The 20,307-nt window shown below is 39.8% G+C and overlaps 1 protein-coding gene across 2 annotated transcripts in view; it reads right to left on the bottom strand.

Annotated features, from left to right (window-relative positions):
- Nucleotides 1-370: 370 nt before the first annotated feature.
- STXBP5L (syntaxin binding protein 5L) overlaps nt 371-20,307 on the bottom strand; it is a 192,654-nt gene continuing 172,717 nt past the window's right edge. For both annotated transcript variants that reach the window (XM_082764227.1, XM_082764228.1), the window contains 6 exons: nt 7,420-7,665; nt 6,097-6,451; nt 4,949-5,114; nt 2,477-2,588; nt 1,896-2,116; nt 371-834 (listed from right to left, as the gene is read on the bottom strand). In XM_082764227.1, coding sequence (XP_082620353.1) covers nt 793-834; nt 1,896-2,116; nt 2,477-2,588; nt 4,949-5,114; nt 6,097-6,451; nt 7,420-7,665 — 1,142 coding nt within the window. In that variant the 3' untranslated portion in view covers nt 371-792. The remainder of the gene's footprint in view (nt 835-1,895; nt 2,117-2,476; nt 2,589-4,948; nt 5,115-6,096; nt 6,452-7,419; nt 7,666-20,307) is intronic.

The following is a 20,307-nucleotide window of genomic DNA, read 5'->3' as shown; positions in this document are numbered from 1 at the left end:
GTTTTTAAAAGTACAGATAAGGATGACATGTCATGTACTCTGAATTGCAAATAAACCATCTACCCTCATGTTTTAATGACATTTCAGATAGTGCCTGTCTAGCTACTTGAAAAATCTGTAAAGTTTGGGCATAGGTTTTTGAAGTTATTTATTCTTCTGGTAGGAGTTAAACAGTACTGATTTCGAGCAAGGTTTTTCAAGGGAAATAAATAGCATATAAGAAAACACAGCTCAACGCATTTTTATGTTGAGAACAGTAGCAAACATGCTTGAAATGTACTGACATTTTGTAGTCTCATTTTTAAAAAATAAAGATTTTTGCCATTTAAGTATTTTTTTCTCAATAGAAATTAATCCCATTTTTCTTCGGTCACAACATGCTTTCTTTTTTCTTTTCTTTTTTTTTTTTTTAAGATGTCAATTAGTCATGCAAAGTTTTATAAGTGCATTAACATTCGAGTTTGTACAGAATATTTTTAACCAGACACACTCCCCACAGTTCATACCTACAGCTTCTGAAAAATACATGCCACAGTGATGGTTGAGTTCCTTTTGGAAAAAATTGGCTACTGCATCAGCCAGGTGTTGGAGTAAGACCCACATGACTCTAGCTTCCATCTCATGGCCTAAAACATTTCTCCTTGAATCTCACTGTGATGAATCCAATATTGTAAGAGGAAAACATCTTCTAGGAGAAAAATTGCTTCTGACCCGTGACTGGTAGATTTGGGAATGAACATTGCTTCCCTGAACAGTGTTCTTAATATAGCCACAAGCAGATTCTTTGAAAATTTAAAACTGGTACCATTTTTTGTCCTTGTATTTCAGCATCACCTACAGAAATGGCAAACAAACAAAGGGATATAAAACACTGTCCTGCATGAGAAGCATCACAAACTTCAAAAGTAGTGAAGTAGTGCATTACTGTTCCCTTTTATAATCATCAGATCTTAATTCCAGTGAGATTTTGTTTTAAATATTTTATATAGTAATTGTTAAATTCTTAAAAATATATCCATATATATAATTGCTTACCTGCTATTCTTGTTCATGAAAAGATTTTTCCTGAGGAACTTTAACTCCTTTACCACTTTCCTTTTGCAGAAGACTGGGAAGTGCCAGTGCTTTTAACACCTTTAGAAAGAAGCTCATCTATGGAGCACAGTATATATGCGCTGAATATATAAACTCTGTTTTGCATTCAGGGCAAGTTCCTTCCATGTATTTTTGCCTCACACTTAACAAAAGTCAATAAAAACATAAAAATTTTATCCAGAGATGTAATGCATGCTAAACCAGCTGTACAGTTAACTGAAAAACATACATTTTGGAGAAGTAGTCTTTAATACTTTTTATCTTAGAAAAAAATCAATTTAGTTGATTCCCAGCTTTAACAACATGGGCTGGAAGAACCTTCTATTTCCACCTCTAAGCACAGTATTATCCTAAATAACTGTATCACAGTGCTGTACTAGAGGTTTTCTCCTCTTCTCGCCAGTAAGATCTGTCAGTGTTCCTATGTACACACCTATTTGTTTTCTGCCCTACTGCACAGATCTGCTGCAGTAAGCAGCTTAAAAAAAAAGACAAGTCATGATGATATAGTGGAAAAGGTGTGAGACGAGAAGTACCACATTCTAAATTCAGAGGCTAACAATGGATGTTCATTTTATGAAAACATGAAAGGAAGAGATGTGCAATGAAGTTTATTTTGGGTATTCCATTGTGCGGGGGAAAGAACAGAAAAAATAGCATTTAAGTTAATGTGAGCACACCTAAAACAATGTGACCAGGTGAATGGGGAGCACAGTATTTGAATTTCCTGAAGTGAAGCAAAGGAATAGTTGTAGAGTTTGTGGTTCCTAGTTCTGTGTGTATGGTGCCAGGGCTCTTACCTCATGTGCATGTTTGGAAAATGCTTCTGCACTGGCCATCATGCTCGCAGTCCTTTCATCCAGCTCTCCCAGTTTCTGTCCTCGCTCATCAAGGGCAATGCGTGCACGAGTCAGGTCCCCAATAACTCCTCCTGCAGCTCCTCTCACACCTTCAATTCCTCCTGATCCAGGTATGTGCTGGGCAAGACTGCGAGAGGCTTTTCCTGCTGTGGCCTCACCAACTGCAAAGGAGAAATAGAAACAGGGAATGAGTCACTGGCTGTAGTGCTGTTGGTGCTTCTGGTCCCTGAGCTGCAGCCTTGCAGCAATGACACCTGGTGTGCAGATGCCACGTGGAGGACTCCGCTCTCTGCACCTGCCTGTTACAGTGCAGCTGTGCACCCCCACCCCTCCACTGCTTAAAGGAAGCTGTTGAGGTGAAGTAATCACAGATAAGGTAACCAAGAACCCTGCCCTTTTTTCTTTTCTTTTTGTTTTTAACCACCAATCATATAAATCTTATGTACCACTCCGTTCCTAGATGATAAGAGCAAGAGATCCCATGTACCGGTTTCTGGAAGGAAAAAAAACCAGTCACTTACAAAGTTCCTCTCTGTCAAAAGCTTGTCCACTTCCTCCAAAAAGTCCTTTGAGAAAGCCTCTGTTTTGAGCTTCTGGTGTTTCCACAGGAGTAAACAAATCCCCAAGCATGTCCTAGAAAGTAAGTCAGGCAAAAGTCCACGTGAAAAATTACTGACATGAAAGCAGGTCTGGGTCTTTGCTTCATTTGCATTAGTTTAAAATCCACATGCATTGGATATAGTCAAGTCTGTGAAAACATCAGTGGTAAGATCACATTTTGCTTAGAAACAGCAGAGGCAACACTGTAATTGAATAATCAATTTGCTGTGAATTATGTGTTTTGCTTTAGTGATTATCCAGGCAAGCAGGGCATTCACTCTGTTTTCTCTTTACAGCATACCTGATTTCAGTGCTCAATAGCAGTTCAGAGGTTTCTTTTTCGTTTGTTTGTTTGTTTGTTTTTAAATAAAAGCCCATTGCCTTCCATGCTCCCCTCTTTCTTTCCTATTCATTGTTATTGTGCATTTTGGCAGTGCCATCGGTAATGCTAAATAAGCGTGTCTGGCAGCACTGTCACGGTGACAGAGATTTTGGAGCAGTTGAACTAAATTAGGGCCAAACAAATCTCAGGCTTAGCTTTATTTGCAGCAGTACTAGGAAGGTGGGCTCCCCAGAATTAAGCTGGTAAAGAAAGCATGTGGTCCCGTTAGTGTTTAAAACCAGCAATGCTGTGTGATGAGAGCAGTCACTGCCCTGTTGCTCAGCTCCATGTTTGCTCATCTCTGCCTCAACAGGCAGACACAGCTGTTGTGCTGCACAAAAGGCCCCTGGGAAGCTGAGTGCTTCGGACAGAGCTGTGACTCACTCACTGCTCCTCTGCAGAGTCACCTGCTCTAGGGAGAAAAAGTACTGTAGCCCTTTGAGCCTAAGTGGCCTCTCTCATACCGCCTGGCTTGTTTTCCGAGGTAGCAGGTGATGCTGGGTCATCTGCCTTTTGTACACGGCTAATGGCTGTGCATGCCTTTTACTGTCCCTGTTGCATAAAAGCCAAGATACAAGCAGTGGTAGCTCATCTGTACAGAGTAGCAAGGGCTGTTTCCATTTTGTTGTTGCACGACGCTATTAAGGTTAATAAAAATCTGGCTTGCAACAGCGTCTTGCTATAGGTTCACCGTCTAAGATACATTGAGCAAACCTTTCAATAATTTTAAAATTGTTTCCCTGCAAAAACTCTCTCTTTTCCATTGTGCAAAGCTGGTATGCAATGCTCAGTCCTCACAGTGCTCCTTCAGACTTGAGACAGACAGTGCTGGGATGTGATTTGAGCAGCTCAGCACATGTTATTCCCTAGGGCATAATGAGCACTGGCAGGACCATTTCTTTTATATTTCTATCCTAGTTCACTGTTAATTATATAACCTAGAACTTATTCACCCTCTTTTTTTTTTTTCTTTTATTACTCATGTTTCTCCCTATAACCTCTTACAATTCCTCCTCTTCAGTAAATGACATTTTAATATGCATTTTCATTATAAAAAACCCAAACCTAACATTGTAAAGACCTTTGCTCAAAATAAATTATTTTAATTAGACCATTTCTGTAGTTACTGTGTTTTAATGTACAATGGGAGTTGCTTTCCTCATACAGAAGAAGGGGAGTGCCAATTAGTGGAGTGAAAACAACAGTAAATAATTAAAAATATATTAAAACAGACTGTGTTTTTTGATACTATCAACACCAGTTTGTCTCATATTCCCACCCATCTACTGAAAGCTGCAGGTATTAAGATATTTTTTGGGTTAAAATAAAAAAAATATATAAAATATGGGAAGGAACGCATATTTTCACTGACACAGTTGCTATGTGGTTGGACACATGCTGGTACCAACTGCTGTGGCTGCTATGAATTTCTAACTTCCCCTTCTTTCCCTTCAGTCATTTTTAACAGTTGGTCTTTCGTCTGGTAGGACTTTGAGAGAAGCAGGCTGTGAAGAGTCCCATTTGGGCACAAATCTGGCTCTGTACAGAGCCAGCAGAGATTGCAATTACACGAGGGCAGGCTGGAGACACGGGCCAGCCATTAGGGCACAGGAGCAAGGTGACTGCCACAAAAGAGTCCGAACAGCAACAGAGCTGCTGACCTCTCTCTGATCTGCTTCTCTGGCATCAGTCAGCAGGGGCAAGCACAAAGGAACACACCTGTCTTTGATGTCACTTGAGATACTAAAAAATAAAAAAATATGTTCCTTTCTTTTTTCCCCTCACCAACAGGTATGCTGGTGATTTGACAACAAAGTATCATCTTTGGAAATGCCAGTATTGGTTATTTAACCATTTGAAAAAAAAATCTTTTGATTAGAAATCATAGAAATCATGTTATTTTGAGAACTCTAGCAGTAAAAATGGCAATTTACAGGTGCTCGCTGTTCAGGCCACTGGCCCTCCCACACAAAGACAAAGCTAGGCAGTGAAGTGAGGTTTTGGGCCATACCTGCAGGTTGTCGCACATCTCCTGGCTGTATGTTAGGCGCTGGATCTCAGTGGGAGAGCTGAGGTACAAAGCCTGCCCTTCGTTAGTGAAACAAAAGGTCCGCGCTATCCTCATGTCTGTTACAGGCAAATAGTTGATGTCCAGCAGTGGGCGAAGGCTGGGCAAGCTGAAGAGAAGCAGATACTTAGGTTAGACAAATTGCCACACGTGGTACATCTGCTGTATGGCTGCATTTTAAACCAATGTGTAAGTTTATGCTTTTCATAACTGGATTAGTTGAAGTGCAGCTCTAAGCTGAAAAATTCTGCCCTCAACACAGTGCCTTCCCTTCATACTTTGCTTCCCTGCAGGGAGAAGATCCAGCTGCCTTGCCTCAACAGTTAGCTCCTGCTGCTGTCTGGATTTGGGACACTCATGTGACACAGTATGGCTTGTGCCATGTGGTGGGGCAGTGTCTGCCCCCAGTTATGAGGTGGGAAATGGCACGGCAAGGCCCTGTTTGCAGGGGGCAAAGGCTCCAGCATCCCCTTACCTGCGCTCCAGCTTCTCCTGCTTCACCTCATTAGCTGTACATCCTGATTCAATTTAAAGGGCCTGGGCAGGGAAGGGGTGGTGTGGGGCAGGGGCACAATTACAGTCATGCTGCAGTCAGCTCAATGGTGGCAGTGACAAGGAAGAAAAACTGGGTTCTCCAAGTGGAAAAATCTGAAATTGCAAGAGTGGGGCTCTCCCCTTCACACTGGATAAACAAACGGTACCATTTCTATGGCTGAGCTTTTCTACACTGCTCTATTGCTGACTTACCATAACTGAGCAAAATTATCAATGTTTCATGCTAGTTATAAGTCATCAGCCATTAGTTGTCATCATGGGGGAGTTACTATGAAATAAAAGAGTTCATTTTGCTGTGCAGCTGCCTTATCTCCCCATGTGGAGACAGGCCAAGGAACGGGGATGGCAGCAGGCTAGGCAGGGCTCCCGGTGGAGTAATTAATTGTATATAAAATGTGCACTAAATACGCCCACCAGGAGTTAATGCAGAGCATCAGACATGTTGTAAGCACACCCTACAGCAAATGCAAGTGGAACGTGACATTGCTGTGCCACCTCTTTGTTTAGTTTTGCCACAAGATTAGTTAGATAAGTACCTCAGTGTCATGATGTGCCCATTGGCACAAAAGCACGCCAGACAGACGCTGTTACAGAGGGTGACCACATCTGCTCGCAATAAAAAGGACGTTTCGGTGATGTTGTGGACATAAAGACATGTTTGGGAAGGCAATGAGAAGACTTTGGCTTGTTTTTCTGAACAAATGACTGCAAATTGATGATCACCCATATCCTGGGAGGAGGAAGGGGAATGCATGACAAGTTTCCTTTTTCTTGTTTTTTCACCATCATCAGCACTGTGGGGGTCCCTCCATACTTCATACGGTGGATGTGTCAACGTCCCCATGCTGTCCAAGCACGCGAAGGTCAGTACCGCTCCTTTCAGTGTCAGAACTGTGCCTGCAAAATATAAGCGTCTCTCACTGGCACAGGCACCACAATTAAACTGGTTGTCAGTATGGTGTACACAAGGCACAGCTGACACCTAGTTTTGCTTTTGTAAATACAGCAAACACATTAATCTAGCTAAGTTGACAAGTCGTCCTCGCTTGGTTCTTCCTGACCACACAGGAAGGTGAACAAATAGGCTGTCAGTACCAAAAAGGTCTCAGGCAGCCTATATCAAATAATCTATATAATACATGCTACCAAACACTGTAAAAATAGGCTGGTTTTCATCTCTGTGTTAAGCCAGTAGGATTATTTATTACCCTTCCACTAAAACTGCTCTCCTTAGTCTGGTGTCCATCCAGTGTTATTTTTCTAAACCAACTGTGGTGGGGGCTTACCTCTGTTCCTGTGTATCCTCTGTTTTTTGTCATTACTTTGCCATGGAGGCGGTAAGCACATACTGCCTCTCCTCAGACCTGACCTCTCTTACTGCTCTGTCCTCTCTGCTCTGCCATCTGTCACTCACTAAGCCAAGGATCTCTCCTGGTACATCAACCTGCCAACATTTGTGTTTCCTTTACTGAACTCCCTTCTGCTTCTCTGCAGCCTTCTGACAGGAAAGACAGTCAAACTGTTCACAGCATCCCAGATAGGATTGTATCAGAGCTGTATACAGGACTGCAATTTCCCAGTATGAAGAAGCCCTGCTAATTTCCCTGTCCTCACAAAGATTACACATGACTTTGCCCAAGATGTAGGGTAGTCTTCAGGAGTAACACAACCAAAGTGCCTTGGCTTGTGAAGCTGTGGTCTCTCACAAGGGTATCTTTTTACCTGTGCACCCTCAATGTAGCGCGTGACCACTGCTTGATACATTTCTTGAGATTTTTCTGCCAAAAAGACTGTACAAAACCATGCAGTTTTTCCTCTCCTCGTACCAAAATGGAAAAGAAACAGGAAAAGAGTGGCACTCTTACCACTTGGTGACACCATGACCGGCTCTGAGTGCCGTAGGTCGTCACTGGCAGGCAGGTTAAGGGAGAGGATTAAGACCATACCAAGGCCCGTTCCAACCCAGAGGCATGGGGAGACAGCAGAGTCATTCTTTCGGGCAAAGGACTCCATGAAGTACAAAGCTGTAATTGCCTCCTTTGAGTCCCTGTCGATGCTCGACACGCTGGAGCTTCGGGAGCGGCTGAAGGAGTTTTCCCGGTTTTCTGCACAAATAAATAAAATCGAACAGGCATAAGCTGGCAATCCGAGAGCAAGCACAAGCCTGCAGCAAATACAAACTCCCTGCAGAGTACAGAAAACAGCATTTTCATAACCTGGGCAAACAGTCTGATACTAACGCCATATCAGCTTCCTGCCAGTGTATAACTGCGTGGAAAACGCTGTCAGACCTCATCAGTTAGATCTGCATTAGAAATAGCTGCTTATTATGGAGATTAGCATAGACTAATTAGAGTTTACAACAGCCTTAGCTCAAAGGACTTGTTCTAAATAGCATGAAATAATTTTAGACCCATATGTTACCAATGCATTTAAAATTAATCCATGTATCTCGTCGCTGCAGGACACGAAGGGAGGAGCCGTTACCAACTTCAGAACACGTGTCCTTTGCTCTGCTGCTGTTTCCATCGCTAGGAAGTACTAGCACTCAGTTCACAGCCGCTGTGTATTGTCAAGCTATGAATAAGTGCTCTCTGGGAGAAATACACCCATTGCTAAAGTGATCCCAGCATCTGAGATGTCTCAGGGCACCATTCAGCTCTGGCTTCCCGGGCGCTGAAATGAGAAACGTGCTCTGTGCCCTAGACAACAACTGCATAGTGAGCTGGCACTGATGGGTTCGTCTTCTTGCTTGAGCTTTAGCAGGCAACAGTGAGAGCCAGCTGCAGACAGAGCTGCGTTGACCTCACTGCAAATACACAGGCACGGGGATTTTGAGGGAACAGTGAACATGGTCTGACCGCTGTCGGGCTCGGGGATCCCTGCTTTGCTTTGCCTTGTGCCAAGAAGGGAGAACAAAACCGTGCAAGGGAGCTGCTGGCACTAGCGGGATGTGTCAGTGACAACACGTTGGAGGCTATAAAGGACACTGAGGCTAAAAAGTCACTGAAGACTAGAGGAGCCAGAGGGAAAAGGAGAGCAGGGCTGGCTGCTAGCATAGTGTTTGCAAAATGATTAGTGCCAGTGCTGCTGTCTACCAACCTGGAGTCAAGACTAGTCTCGATCACTGGAAACCTCACATTCTCTTCTGCAACATAAACAACTAGAGGAAGTAGGAGGCTCTGGAGACGGAGAAATATTTGAAGGTATTGGACTGGAAATAAAAGGCTTACTTCTGAACCTATCATTATGAAGCAGATTCGTGTTTGGTATGAAATTATCTGTCTCGTACCTCAGAATAGAGAGCTATCTCTTCAGAGCCAGTAGAAATGACTGAGAAGAGGAATAGAAAATAACTTTCTCAAGTACTCCAATTGAAAACTAGGCTAAACCTCATATTGTATGTATGCTTCTTGCTCTCCATCAGAAGCAGCAGTTTGGCAGGTGAATCTTCCTTGGACAACATGTTGCAGCAATATATTCCCCTACCCAGATCACGCCGTGTAAACTGCTGACATTATCCTCTTCACAGCAGCTACCTGGGAAAGACTGGAGAGAACCACAGCAAAACATTACTGGAACCAGAGCAGGCATTACTATATATGCCTCCTTACATGCCTGTGTTGGCACGCAGGGATGGGGGCAGATTCACATGCTGCTCATTCACATTTGGCACAGCTGCTGTTCTTGGGGGGTATCTGTAGCTTTTCAAACAGGAGCTTTGCAGGATAACATTTCCTGGCACTTCAGTCCCACTCTAATGGAAGAGAAATTTCTGTCTACTTGAATTTCTAAGCACTGCCTTCTCCTCACCCTGTTTCACCTTCTTCAAGTAGGCACTGTTGTTACTCTAGTTCTGGCTCAGCACTGCTAAATATATCTGCATAAAACTGGGATTTTTTATTCGTGTGCAAATACAGCTTCTAATACCTTGAGAATTAGCGTCTCCCATAACCCCAAGCACTTTGTACTTCTGCACTGGACTGGTTGGCCCAGCTCCTTCTTAAGCAAAGTGACAACTGCCGGGCAAAGCAGGAGAGGGCAGTAATTTCAGTAATTTCAAGGCACAGATTGATCCAAAAATCTTTTTTTTTTTTTTTTTTTTTTTTTAATTCAAAGTGTACCTTACTTTTAAAATATCTTATTATGTAATTCTTCTTCTCTTTAAAATCTATATTAATATCACAGCCATAAAATTCAAGTATGGTGGTGCTCATACTGAGAATGATGTTGAAAGGACAAATGCATCTGCTTAGTTAGCGTAGGCGACATGCACGGACCTTAAAATATATGATGTGCCATTTGCATGTGTCATCAAGCTTTCTCCCTCTCTAAATTAACAAGAAGTGTTCCTCACTCCTGTGCAGTACAGTTAACTAAGACATTTTAGCAGAACTGACATTAACAGATATAATCTTTAGGACACTTTTGGGAACATACTGTGCTATTTTATATTAAATACACTACTCAAACTGAAACACAAAAGACCAGCATGACACATTTCAAAATTTGATTTCATTAAACATATCTGAACAGCAAAACAAAACCCATGAAAGGCTGCAATCACTATGTGACTTTAGCTCTAAAACAAGGCAGAAATCTCTCTTCTCCCTAGAATTTGGGATAAAACTTAGTTTAGTGCTATTCCCATGAGACTCTCTTTCTCAAAGAGAATATACCCTAAATTCTTTATTTCAAAACTGCTCCGTTATATCCTCAAGAAATATAACAGCACTTTCTTTGTGAAACTGTAAAAACTTACCTAGTCTAGTTTCTATGTTTTAAAATGATGTTCCACCTGCTAAAATTTCTCCTGTACAAACACTGCCAGTCTATACTAATCGTTAACCCAACCATCATGTTATGGATTTCCTCTTCTATTTTCCTTCTATTACACAGCAAAACAGGTGTCCCAACAATGTCAGCTACAACACCTTTCTGTGTGACTCTGAACCAGCACCAGTACCACTTTCAAGTACTCCCTTTAACCGAGGTTAAACAAAGCTTATGTGGTCTCCCTGCTTCAGTAAGGCGATAGACCTTTCATACGCAAAAAGAAGATACTTTTCTGTTCCCCAGTATTCTTTCCCTCCTTCTCCTCTCCAGAAGATCCTTGGCACTTTCTCATAAATGTGCTCCTGTCTCTAAATTGCCTCTTGCTTTGAAACATCCAGTATTTCTTTTGCTTGGAGAGGCATATATCCCAACTCCAGTGATCCCCCTGTTCCCACTCAGCTGTCTCTCTCTTAGGCCAGCATGTCATTTTTACTTGTCTTCCCATTGTAGATTTCCATTTATTGGCTCTTTTTTTTTTTTTTTTTTTTTTTCTTCTCCAAACAGGAGTGTTCCTGCTGCCGGAAGCAGAGTGCACTATCAGAGGGATCCAGTGTCCCCTGAGAGCCAACGAGTGACTATGACTTGGGATATGCTGCTATTCAAGTTGTTAGACCAGAATCTAAGCAGTTCTGAGCAAAAGCATCATTATCTGCAGTGAGTGAATTTCAAAGAGCTGCATACTGTGGGTTAGGTTCATACTTCAGAAATACCACTACTTGCCTTACAGTAGTCCTGCTTTCCTCAAAATGTTTTCATTCAACCCTGCTCTATGCATGGTATGAGTTGGTGAGATGCAGATGGACACTCAGGAACCAATTTCCTTCATGACATTGGACTGATTGTTAAATTCAAGCTATGAGCAACAGCGTACAAGTAGAAGGCTTCCGATTTAAAAACAATTACAAAACCTCTAATTTGCTACCCACCTCACTGACAGAAACACAGAAGAACACTTCAACTCACATGCTAGGATAAAAACGAAGCCAGTGTTTTTGAGTCTTACCTTTGTTCATCCATGTGTGAGCAGTATAGTGACGCTCGTCGTGTGAGAATGTACTGATTCCATGTAATTGCTGAAGCATTGCCCGTCTGGAAATGTAACCTACTGCCACAAAATCGCATGCATTGCAAAAGGACAAGAACAATTGAGCCAACCGTCATCATGACATTTATATGAAAGCAGCCCTGAGCAGTTATTGTCCTAGCTCTTTCCTTGCACGACAGAGTGGTCCTGCTGCAGTGCAATGGTGTCTAGGAGAAGATTTAATTTAGGGTTTCTGAGAATTTAAAAGACAATTTGAGTAAATGATTCCATATATTTCAACTGCCACATTCACAGAGCACTTGTAGAGATCTTTTCTTCTCCCTTTTGTTTAGTGGAAATAATACTGGAATTTCCTTACTTTCCCATGGAATTAAACGAAAAAGGAGAGGAGATACTAATGAAAATATTTATACCACTGATGTGTGTTCTTCAGGGGAATGTTCTGACTTTTGTATTCTCAGCTGCAGCAAATGCTTTGTAAGGGGAACACATCCTCACATATCATCTCTTCCAAGAAATTGTCATTGCCATTATTCTAAAATAATGGAGTAAGGACTAACAGATGAATAAAGCCAATTTCTTTTTGGAGTTAGGAATCATGAAAGCAAAAGTATGACTTGTTATGAAGAATGAACTTAAACTACCAGTGAGAAAGATCAGTATTTTCACCCTAAACATTTCCTTTAATTACTGGAGAGTTTTGCAATTAAACTGTCAAACGCCTAAGATGCCTAAATATTATAGGTTCTTTCCTGGTTTTAACATACTGAATAACTGACCTGCTTAAAGAACATATATAAAGATAAACCTTTTTGATATGGAAATCAATATATTATGGAAATAAAATTAAAAGGTTTATATTCTCCTCACCTGGAGATTTCTAAAGTTTCAGTTCCAAACATCAGACTTACCAGAAGTTAATGAAAATATTAAAACATTTGACAGTTTAAGGATCATCACCTTAATATCTTTAGAGAAATCTGTCACTTTTAAAATTATTGAATCAGGAAAGCATGCAAAGCTCTGAATGCCGATGTAAACGTACAGTAAAGGAATTACACTTCAAACATGAATTTGCACACAGTACACATCATACAGACAGAGACTGAACCGTATTACTGACGGCAATGCTTCAGCAACACAGAGGAGAAAGGGGCAGGAAGTAACACTGCAGGGTTTTCACACATTTAAGAACACTGCACGGTTACTTGGCTAAGAACATCTTCAAACACGTTCTAATAGCATCACTCTAAAGCTGCATTCCACATCAAAGCAATTCACTAGAAAGCAGCAGAAGTTGTCTTAGGCACAAACAATGCAACAATCTAGACTTGCTGTGAATTATTTTCCACTGTATCAGCTCAAATAAGTTGCCCTAAAACTATGTCGAAAAGCACGTGAATATATTGCTTGGAATGCATTCAGACCAGGGTGACAGCATCTGCTTACACACAGCCCACACCTGTGGGACACTTAACCCTCTCTTGAAAAAGTTCTGCTGAAAAAGTACTGTCCTGAAGTTGCTATAGTAATAGCAGTGTAACTTGGATGAGTTCACAGAATTATACTGATACAAGACAATGTATGCACATGATGGCAAATAAAGGCCTGAAAGAGAAACCAGATTCAAGTCACCAGACTTGGATCTTTATTTTGATATTTCCAGAATATGGAAAAGTTCAGGCTTAGGTTTTAGTTCAGCATGTTTTAAAAACAGGAGGGAACTGTTAGAGCAAAACAGTTTTTCAATTTGAAAATGATGTAGAAATAAGCATTTTTATAGAAAGATAAAAATGCTAGAGATCTTTAACGTAAATAGTGTCTATCAAGCTTCCATATTTGATTGCATGAATTACTTCCCTTTACTTACACAAGCAAACTGTCTTCATATTCCAAACACTAAGAGCTCAGTTTGGATTTAGATTATAAATTAGGACATATGTTTCTTAATCAAAGATATCACAGTTCTCCATAATCTAAACCCCTACCTAAAATAGCTATTCTGCAGAAGCGTCTCTTGGTACCATTGGTGGTTTGGGAAAGAACAATATGTTCTATAGCTTTCATATGCAGAAGTACACAAGAATCATGAGGAGACAAAAAGTGCAATAGAAGAAAAGCCTTGGGTCCATTCAATAAATGAGTCAAAATAGTTATAACAAAGCAAGTGAAATCATTCTTTTTTTTTTCTCTCTGGTAGATTTTCTGCTTGTGCAACTGAAATGTAGTCAGATAGACTTTGCTTAAAAAAAAAGAAAAGCCTTTAGAATACTATTGTAATGTAACTTGAACAGTCTCAGAGTATTCATATGGTCTTCCCTCGTTCAGCCCCACACCCATTCTGTTTTGCCAGAGAAGTACCAGTAACTGTCTAATGGTATGCTCCACTTCCCAAACTTTCAAAAATTATTTCCGATATAGAAAAACAGTTTATGTTGATCTGAGGTGATTGCTAGCAAGCAAAAAAAAAAAAAAAAAAAGTAAAGTTGAGCATGCAGTGCACCTGCCCTCCAAATTCAACATGTCTAGTGTATAGTGTGAAATCAGATTAACTTGGAATCAAATCATCATTTAAATTAAAACTGACAAGCCATTCAGTGAACAGAAGAAGAACAGAGCTTTCTTTTAGTTAGTTTTAAAAATAGGGAAAATTTGCAGATTCCTGTGAGGAAGCAAGTGGACCCAACGTCCTACAAGAACCTCAAAGAAAATGTGCTCCCAGGAAAAAAACAAATGCAAACTCAATCTAGCCCAATTGAGTTGAAATTTAGGCACCAGCATCACAGATGTATGCAGACAAGGCTCTTTTCTCTTTCTTCCCCAGCCACTCCTGGCCATTAGATACTCACGAGGTACCCCAGTCTCTAGACTTCCATTCCTCACTACAGGGACGTAGGGAAAGCTCTGTTGTAATCAGGTTTTACACTCCACTGAAACCTCTGAGGGAAAGTAGTGTTTGGATCTGATAAAGATTATGAGTCAGTCTAAATGACGACAGCTCCACTGGCTTTTTGCAGTCTAGTGATCATAGCACTCAGCAGAAAGTTGGAGGCACAAACCAGCCTGAGAGGACTGACAGCATCCACGCCTTCTGTATCTGTGGTCACTAGGTATAATGAGAACATTGAGACATTGAGAAACGAAGACATTCTTCATGTCTTCCCTGGAAGCTATGCCACTTGTAACCCAGCCATGTTAGGAAAGCTTTACTTCAGCCTAACAGCTATGATGCTTAGCTGGGAGTGACCCTAAGCAATATGGTGGTGACAAACTGAGCAAGTAGTGGAGACTGTGGCTTACCACAGTATCTCTAAGCTATTTCCTATTATACAATTCCTATTGTTACCAGCTATGTAAAGTAACTTCAAATGCTAAGAGGATTGAAATGATTCACAAGCAGAACCAACACCATGATCCCCTCACAGAGAAATAATGAAAAAAAATCTCAAGTCAAGGGCTTTTCCATCTGCTGTGAAAGCTTATCTGTGAAAAAAACATGTCCCTTAGGGGCCTCGTGAAGAGTGGTCCCGTGGCAGCTGTAACATGCCCAGAGGACCACGTAAGTGTCATTTCTCCTGGCTGCCTGGGCAAAGAAGTTTTCCAGAAGTCATCCACTCTGTAATATGGTGAAGCATGACAAAGGATATGTGGTGGGGAGCATGAGCTGTTCTGAAAACCTGCCAGAGATGCAGTAGCCTCCTCAGAAAATCCATTTCTGCAGTTAACTATCCTTGTCATGGAAATTAATTGCTGACTGTCCCCATGAAACTGTGGCTCTGCCTTAGCAGTTTATGTCCATTACATCCTGTCCTCTCAGCAGGCATGAACAGCAGTATGTTCCCTTTCCCTATGCAGTTCCCTGCCATGTATTTGAACCACTTTGTGCTGCTTCAACACTTTTCTAGATCAAGCAACTATGTTTCTCTCTTTCCTGGAAAGAAATTAGCTCACATCCACATGTGGGCTTCAGAACCAACCAAACCAAGAAAAAAGGGGTTAATGATAAAAACAGAAACTTTCCTCTTCTCATCACTCCCCATCCCAAACTTGTTAAGGAAACCAAATGGTCCCATTTACTCATCCAGTTCAAAAAATCCAATGCATAGAGCACTTCTAAAGACAGCATAACAGTATAGCCATAATTGACAAGAGAAAAATTTACAACAATTTTATAGAAGTATGCAGATTCTAAAGAAAATCTACAAGTATAAAAGTATACTGGATCCATTAAAATGGAAATTGCATTGTACTTGCCACAGAATTTTTGATAAGGTTATTAGAGATAATAGCTAAATATTCTTCAATGGTTTGTTTTGCCAGCTCTCTGCTCTTTCAACTCAAGTATTCTATATCAAATTTTAACTTTATATAATCAAAAGAATTAATCCAAAAGATGAGGTAAATACTGAAACTGAATTATTTTAAAGAAATCTACAGCAAATTCAAAGACTTTGCTCTTAGCATTCATAGAAAATTACAATGCACATCAAACCCTTGTAAGGATTTCTTGATCAGAGTTAAGTTTGTAGCACAAAGATCTAAATGGTCTTTCCAGTCTAAGGTGGTGAAACTGGTCTAGTTAAAGACTATGTAATGGGGAAAAGAAAATAAATCAAACCCAGAAAGACAGTTTTCTATCATTGATGGTGGGAGAAAATAGTTTTCAAAATACTAAATTTCAAACGGAAAACACTCTGTCTCTACTTCCTTCCTAAGACATATGATACAACCACACATGGACAGATAAATACAGAATGTTTCCATTTCTGTGTGAATACAGCAATGAGAAGGAAAGAGAAGTCAGAGTCTGCCAGCAATTGATGGCAACTAGCAAGTAATTGCAGAGAAAACCTTTTGGAGAATGCAAACTGCTTAAAAAAGCAGGATGTTTGAAAAAAAGCAGAAACAGTGAAATTTCAAATCTGAAACCAGAGTTAGCTGGAATTTATTCCAGTAATGAAGACTGCATGACAGCATATTTATCTGTGCACACATCCACATATCCAGCCAGCTATACAAGTATAACCACACTGAGTTCCCTCCCACAAAAAAATTATTTTTATTCTTTAACATCAATGTTTTCTTTCAACTAAAATTTCAATAAAAGCCAGATAGAAAAACAGATTTTATTTTTCTATGCAGAAAAAGAACAGATGTTTTGGGCCTCTTCACCTACACTGAAATTTGTGGTCAGGCTATGATCTCTGCACTTCTAGAAGGAAACGGAGCTTTAACAACTATGTGGTACTAGCTCTTGGACTGAGATGGACTGATTTGCATTTGTGCCACAGGACAGAAGGCAAGCCATGGAGGAGTACATATTTTCCCCATAGAAGCTAAGCAAAAGGTTAATATAATTCCTCTTTCAATGTTTCTGTGAAGACACTTGCAAGTAAAACAGGGTGCTAGTTGGAGTCCAGAGCTGGAACAGACCAAGACATCTAACAGAAATGAAATCAGAAAAGTTTAGTGCGTGAAGGCTGATTGAAAATGCACTCCATGGAAACGCTGGAAATATAGTTCCTATTGTACCAAAAGATCAGATTTAAATAAGTTGGTTTTGAAAACCAATGTGAGAATAATGATATATTATTCTAACAGATATCTTATGATTAGTCACCAAAATGTATTATCTTTTTAATCTAATCAATTAAGAAGTGGTTTTAAGAGTAGGAACTGGAAGAACTATTAAAATAAATCTCCAAGTGTCATCAGTGCTGCTTCAGAGACAGGCGCTCAGCTTAAGAAAAGGCAAGAATTATCTACCCCCACACAAAGGATTTTCTCTTTATGTATAGAAAGTGCTTAGTACTTCTGAGATAGCAATCTCTAATCAAAATTCTTATCAGGTTGAAGAATAAAATCCTACCAAATGCTAACCTGAAATACTACCCTTCTGGCAAGGACATAAAATATGTATCTTGCTTCGCCAAAGGAAAATATAAAACGCAACTTCTTGTGAATAAATCCATTATTTATTGCAGCATATACTCCTAAGTAGCCAATAAATTCTTCACACAGAGAGAATTGTTTTATTTTACTTTGGAACAGCCCAGCCAGAAGCTTTTGATCAAACACAGTTCCACAATTCGCAGAGAATTTTTATTCTCAGCATATTCTTTCTCAAGTCTTTTAACTTCTCATCTTCCTTCTCCCTTGCCCTTTTCCTTAGCTCCAACCTAAGAATTTTCAAGGATCATATCACTTTCTACCATACTATTCAATAAAAAAACAACAACAACAACAACAACTCAGAAATAAATTCAACCTCCTGCCAAAACAATATGGCTAGAAATCAAAGATGCATGAAGAATGGCTGAATGTCAATCGTTCAAGACAGATCAGTTAGTAGAGCTAGAAGTCAAAAGAATAATACCACAGGTATCTACAAAATGTTCATACAAGTTGGACAGATGGTTTCTTTTTCATGAGAGAATGCAAATTATCAGAAAAATGTTTTAGTTTATAAACCTGATGACAGGGGACACGTATGTTTGTGCATACAAACCCACTCACTAAAGGACCACCCCAAGCCACAATCTCTAATATTACATCTCAGTACAAATTATTCTAAAGGATCTGTCTGACTCTTTCTTGCAGCAGGAAGAACTATAACACAGTCATTTCATTGACCTTACTGAGAGTTGTAATATCATTTCCATGACACAGGTGATGCATTTGAAAAGGACTTTTTTTCAAGTCACGTTAATGTTCTCCATGTCCCTGAAAGGAAGTTAGATGACTCTCTCTAGAAAGAGATATACTTTAGTATCAAATGTATAGGTATTATAATTAGTGATGAGCTGTAGAAACTGAATCTTTCATGATATGGATACACAGAAAGCCTCATTGTGCTATCAAAGTATTACTGTATTACTAAATGTTTTCTACACAAGGGTCAGTGGGACCTTTGGGGTTTGTAGGTTCCCTCTTCTGCCTGCCAGTGACCCTACTTACTCTGGGAGGATGGGAAAGAAAAGGAAAAGAAGCATAAAAGCATTGTGTAGTACTGTAGCCAGTTCGGATACAAGTAGTGTCGATATTACAGCAGTATCTGCATACATGTATTGCAGAAGAGTTTGGTACTACATAGAATGCAGAGAAACACGAAGCAATTGAAACTGTTGTGGTAGTGATGAATCTTCCACTATGAACTATCATATGCAGTGGTACTTACCATATTGGTATGGTGCATAAAGAGAGGAAGATGAAAGAGTTATGATCATCATCATCACATAGAGGAAAAATGGTGATTACACAGATGAAAACTGCCCTTGTGTATGGGAATTTATAAACAGCTCAGAGCTTTGTAAATCTACTTTAGTACCATTTTTACACACAAGACATTAATTAATCCACATTAAAACTGAAATTTATAGGTTTACTATGCAAACCACATTACTCCTTATAACTAATTGTTTGAGGATTACACTTCACCATATGTTACATGATGCCTACAATGTGATTTAACATTTTTGCTGTTCAGTTTACAACTTCATCTTTGAAGAATCCATGATACTGTAACATCCTCCTAAAGGCCAGTTCTATACTACAGATGCCAGTAAGCAGCGCTATGTTTGCCATGCATGGGAAGATATAAAATACCTGTGCTAACGAGGTACAACTTGGCCTAGCAGTTTCTTTGGTATTGTTACAAAGTGTAATTTTGCTATGATTACAAGAATTTAATTGAGATAATATATAGATATGTGAAAACAGTCTAGTGTTACATACAAACTAAGGCAATGGCTGAATGATCACTGAAGAAACAGCAGTTTCAGGTAAAATGTTACTATTCCCAAGTATTTGTCCCTGTTACTCTGCAGAAGATTAATGCTCATCTAATAAAGGCAGAAAAATAGATCATGGGGGCATTTCTCGTTTGCTTTAGTGCAAAGGCATTTGGATAAAGTAAACCCAATGTAGAAAGCTGCTAAGTGTTTCTGTACTGAAGCAGAAAGGGACAGCACAAATGATCCATCTTTCACCAGTGTCTTGTTCTGGTGTGATAGCCTCTGGCAATGGGAGATGATTTCTGCCAGAGACTTAATGACATAGCTAGAAGAGGCTAACACATTTAGTGAACACAACCATATTTCAGAGAGCATCTGACCATACTTTGCTCTATTACCCTGTGGATCAATGTAGGTCAACAGTATCCTTAAATCAAATGCAAGGAGATGACAGAGGACACTGCAACAGTCTTTTGGATAGCACCTCCATTCTATCAAGAACAGTATCTTAGAACCCCTCCATGATGAATTAGGGTATTTTCTTAGTGGGTCTCACACATGTAGACCCTATTTTTGTTTTGTGACCCCCACAGCAGTCAGAAGAAAGGTCAAAGAGGAATTTAATATTTTATATTGTCATAAAGAAAATAAAATCATTCTAGCAATTTGCGACTAGTAACAAAGGTTTGCAATAACTTACATTAAAAAAAAAAAAAAAGACACACTGAGTGAAATAATTCCCCTTGCTCTATCTCTATTTATAATAATAAAAACAAGGGAGAACAGGTTCCAGTTATAAAGAACTTCTGTGGTGCAGACACCTTTGCAGGTGGACATGTTAGGATACAAATGCTCCTTACAAGAAATATGTAGAATCATGGTATTGTTGATTGCCTTTCACTTACAGCATCATGTTCAGGCCAAGCTACAGCCTAAACAATAGCCATAGGAGATTATTATCTCTTAGGCACTTAAGAAATTATTCTGCATCTTCATTAAAATTAAAAACTGGACTTTAAAAAAAGTTAAGTGTAAAAAATACTTATGTTGTTTAAATATTATTGCGTATCTATTACTAAAATTTAACACAATCAACGCTACAGTCTTACAACATTTACTTTGATACTATTCTT

This window comes from Aythya marila (genome assembly GCF_965140915.1).
Source record: "Aythya marila genome assembly, chromosome: 1".
NCBI lineage: Eukaryota > Metazoa > Chordata > Aves > Anseriformes > Anatidae > Aythya > Aythya marila.
The sequence above is the reverse complement of the archived record's forward strand: the minus strand, read 5'-3'. Positions and strand labels throughout refer to the sequence as shown.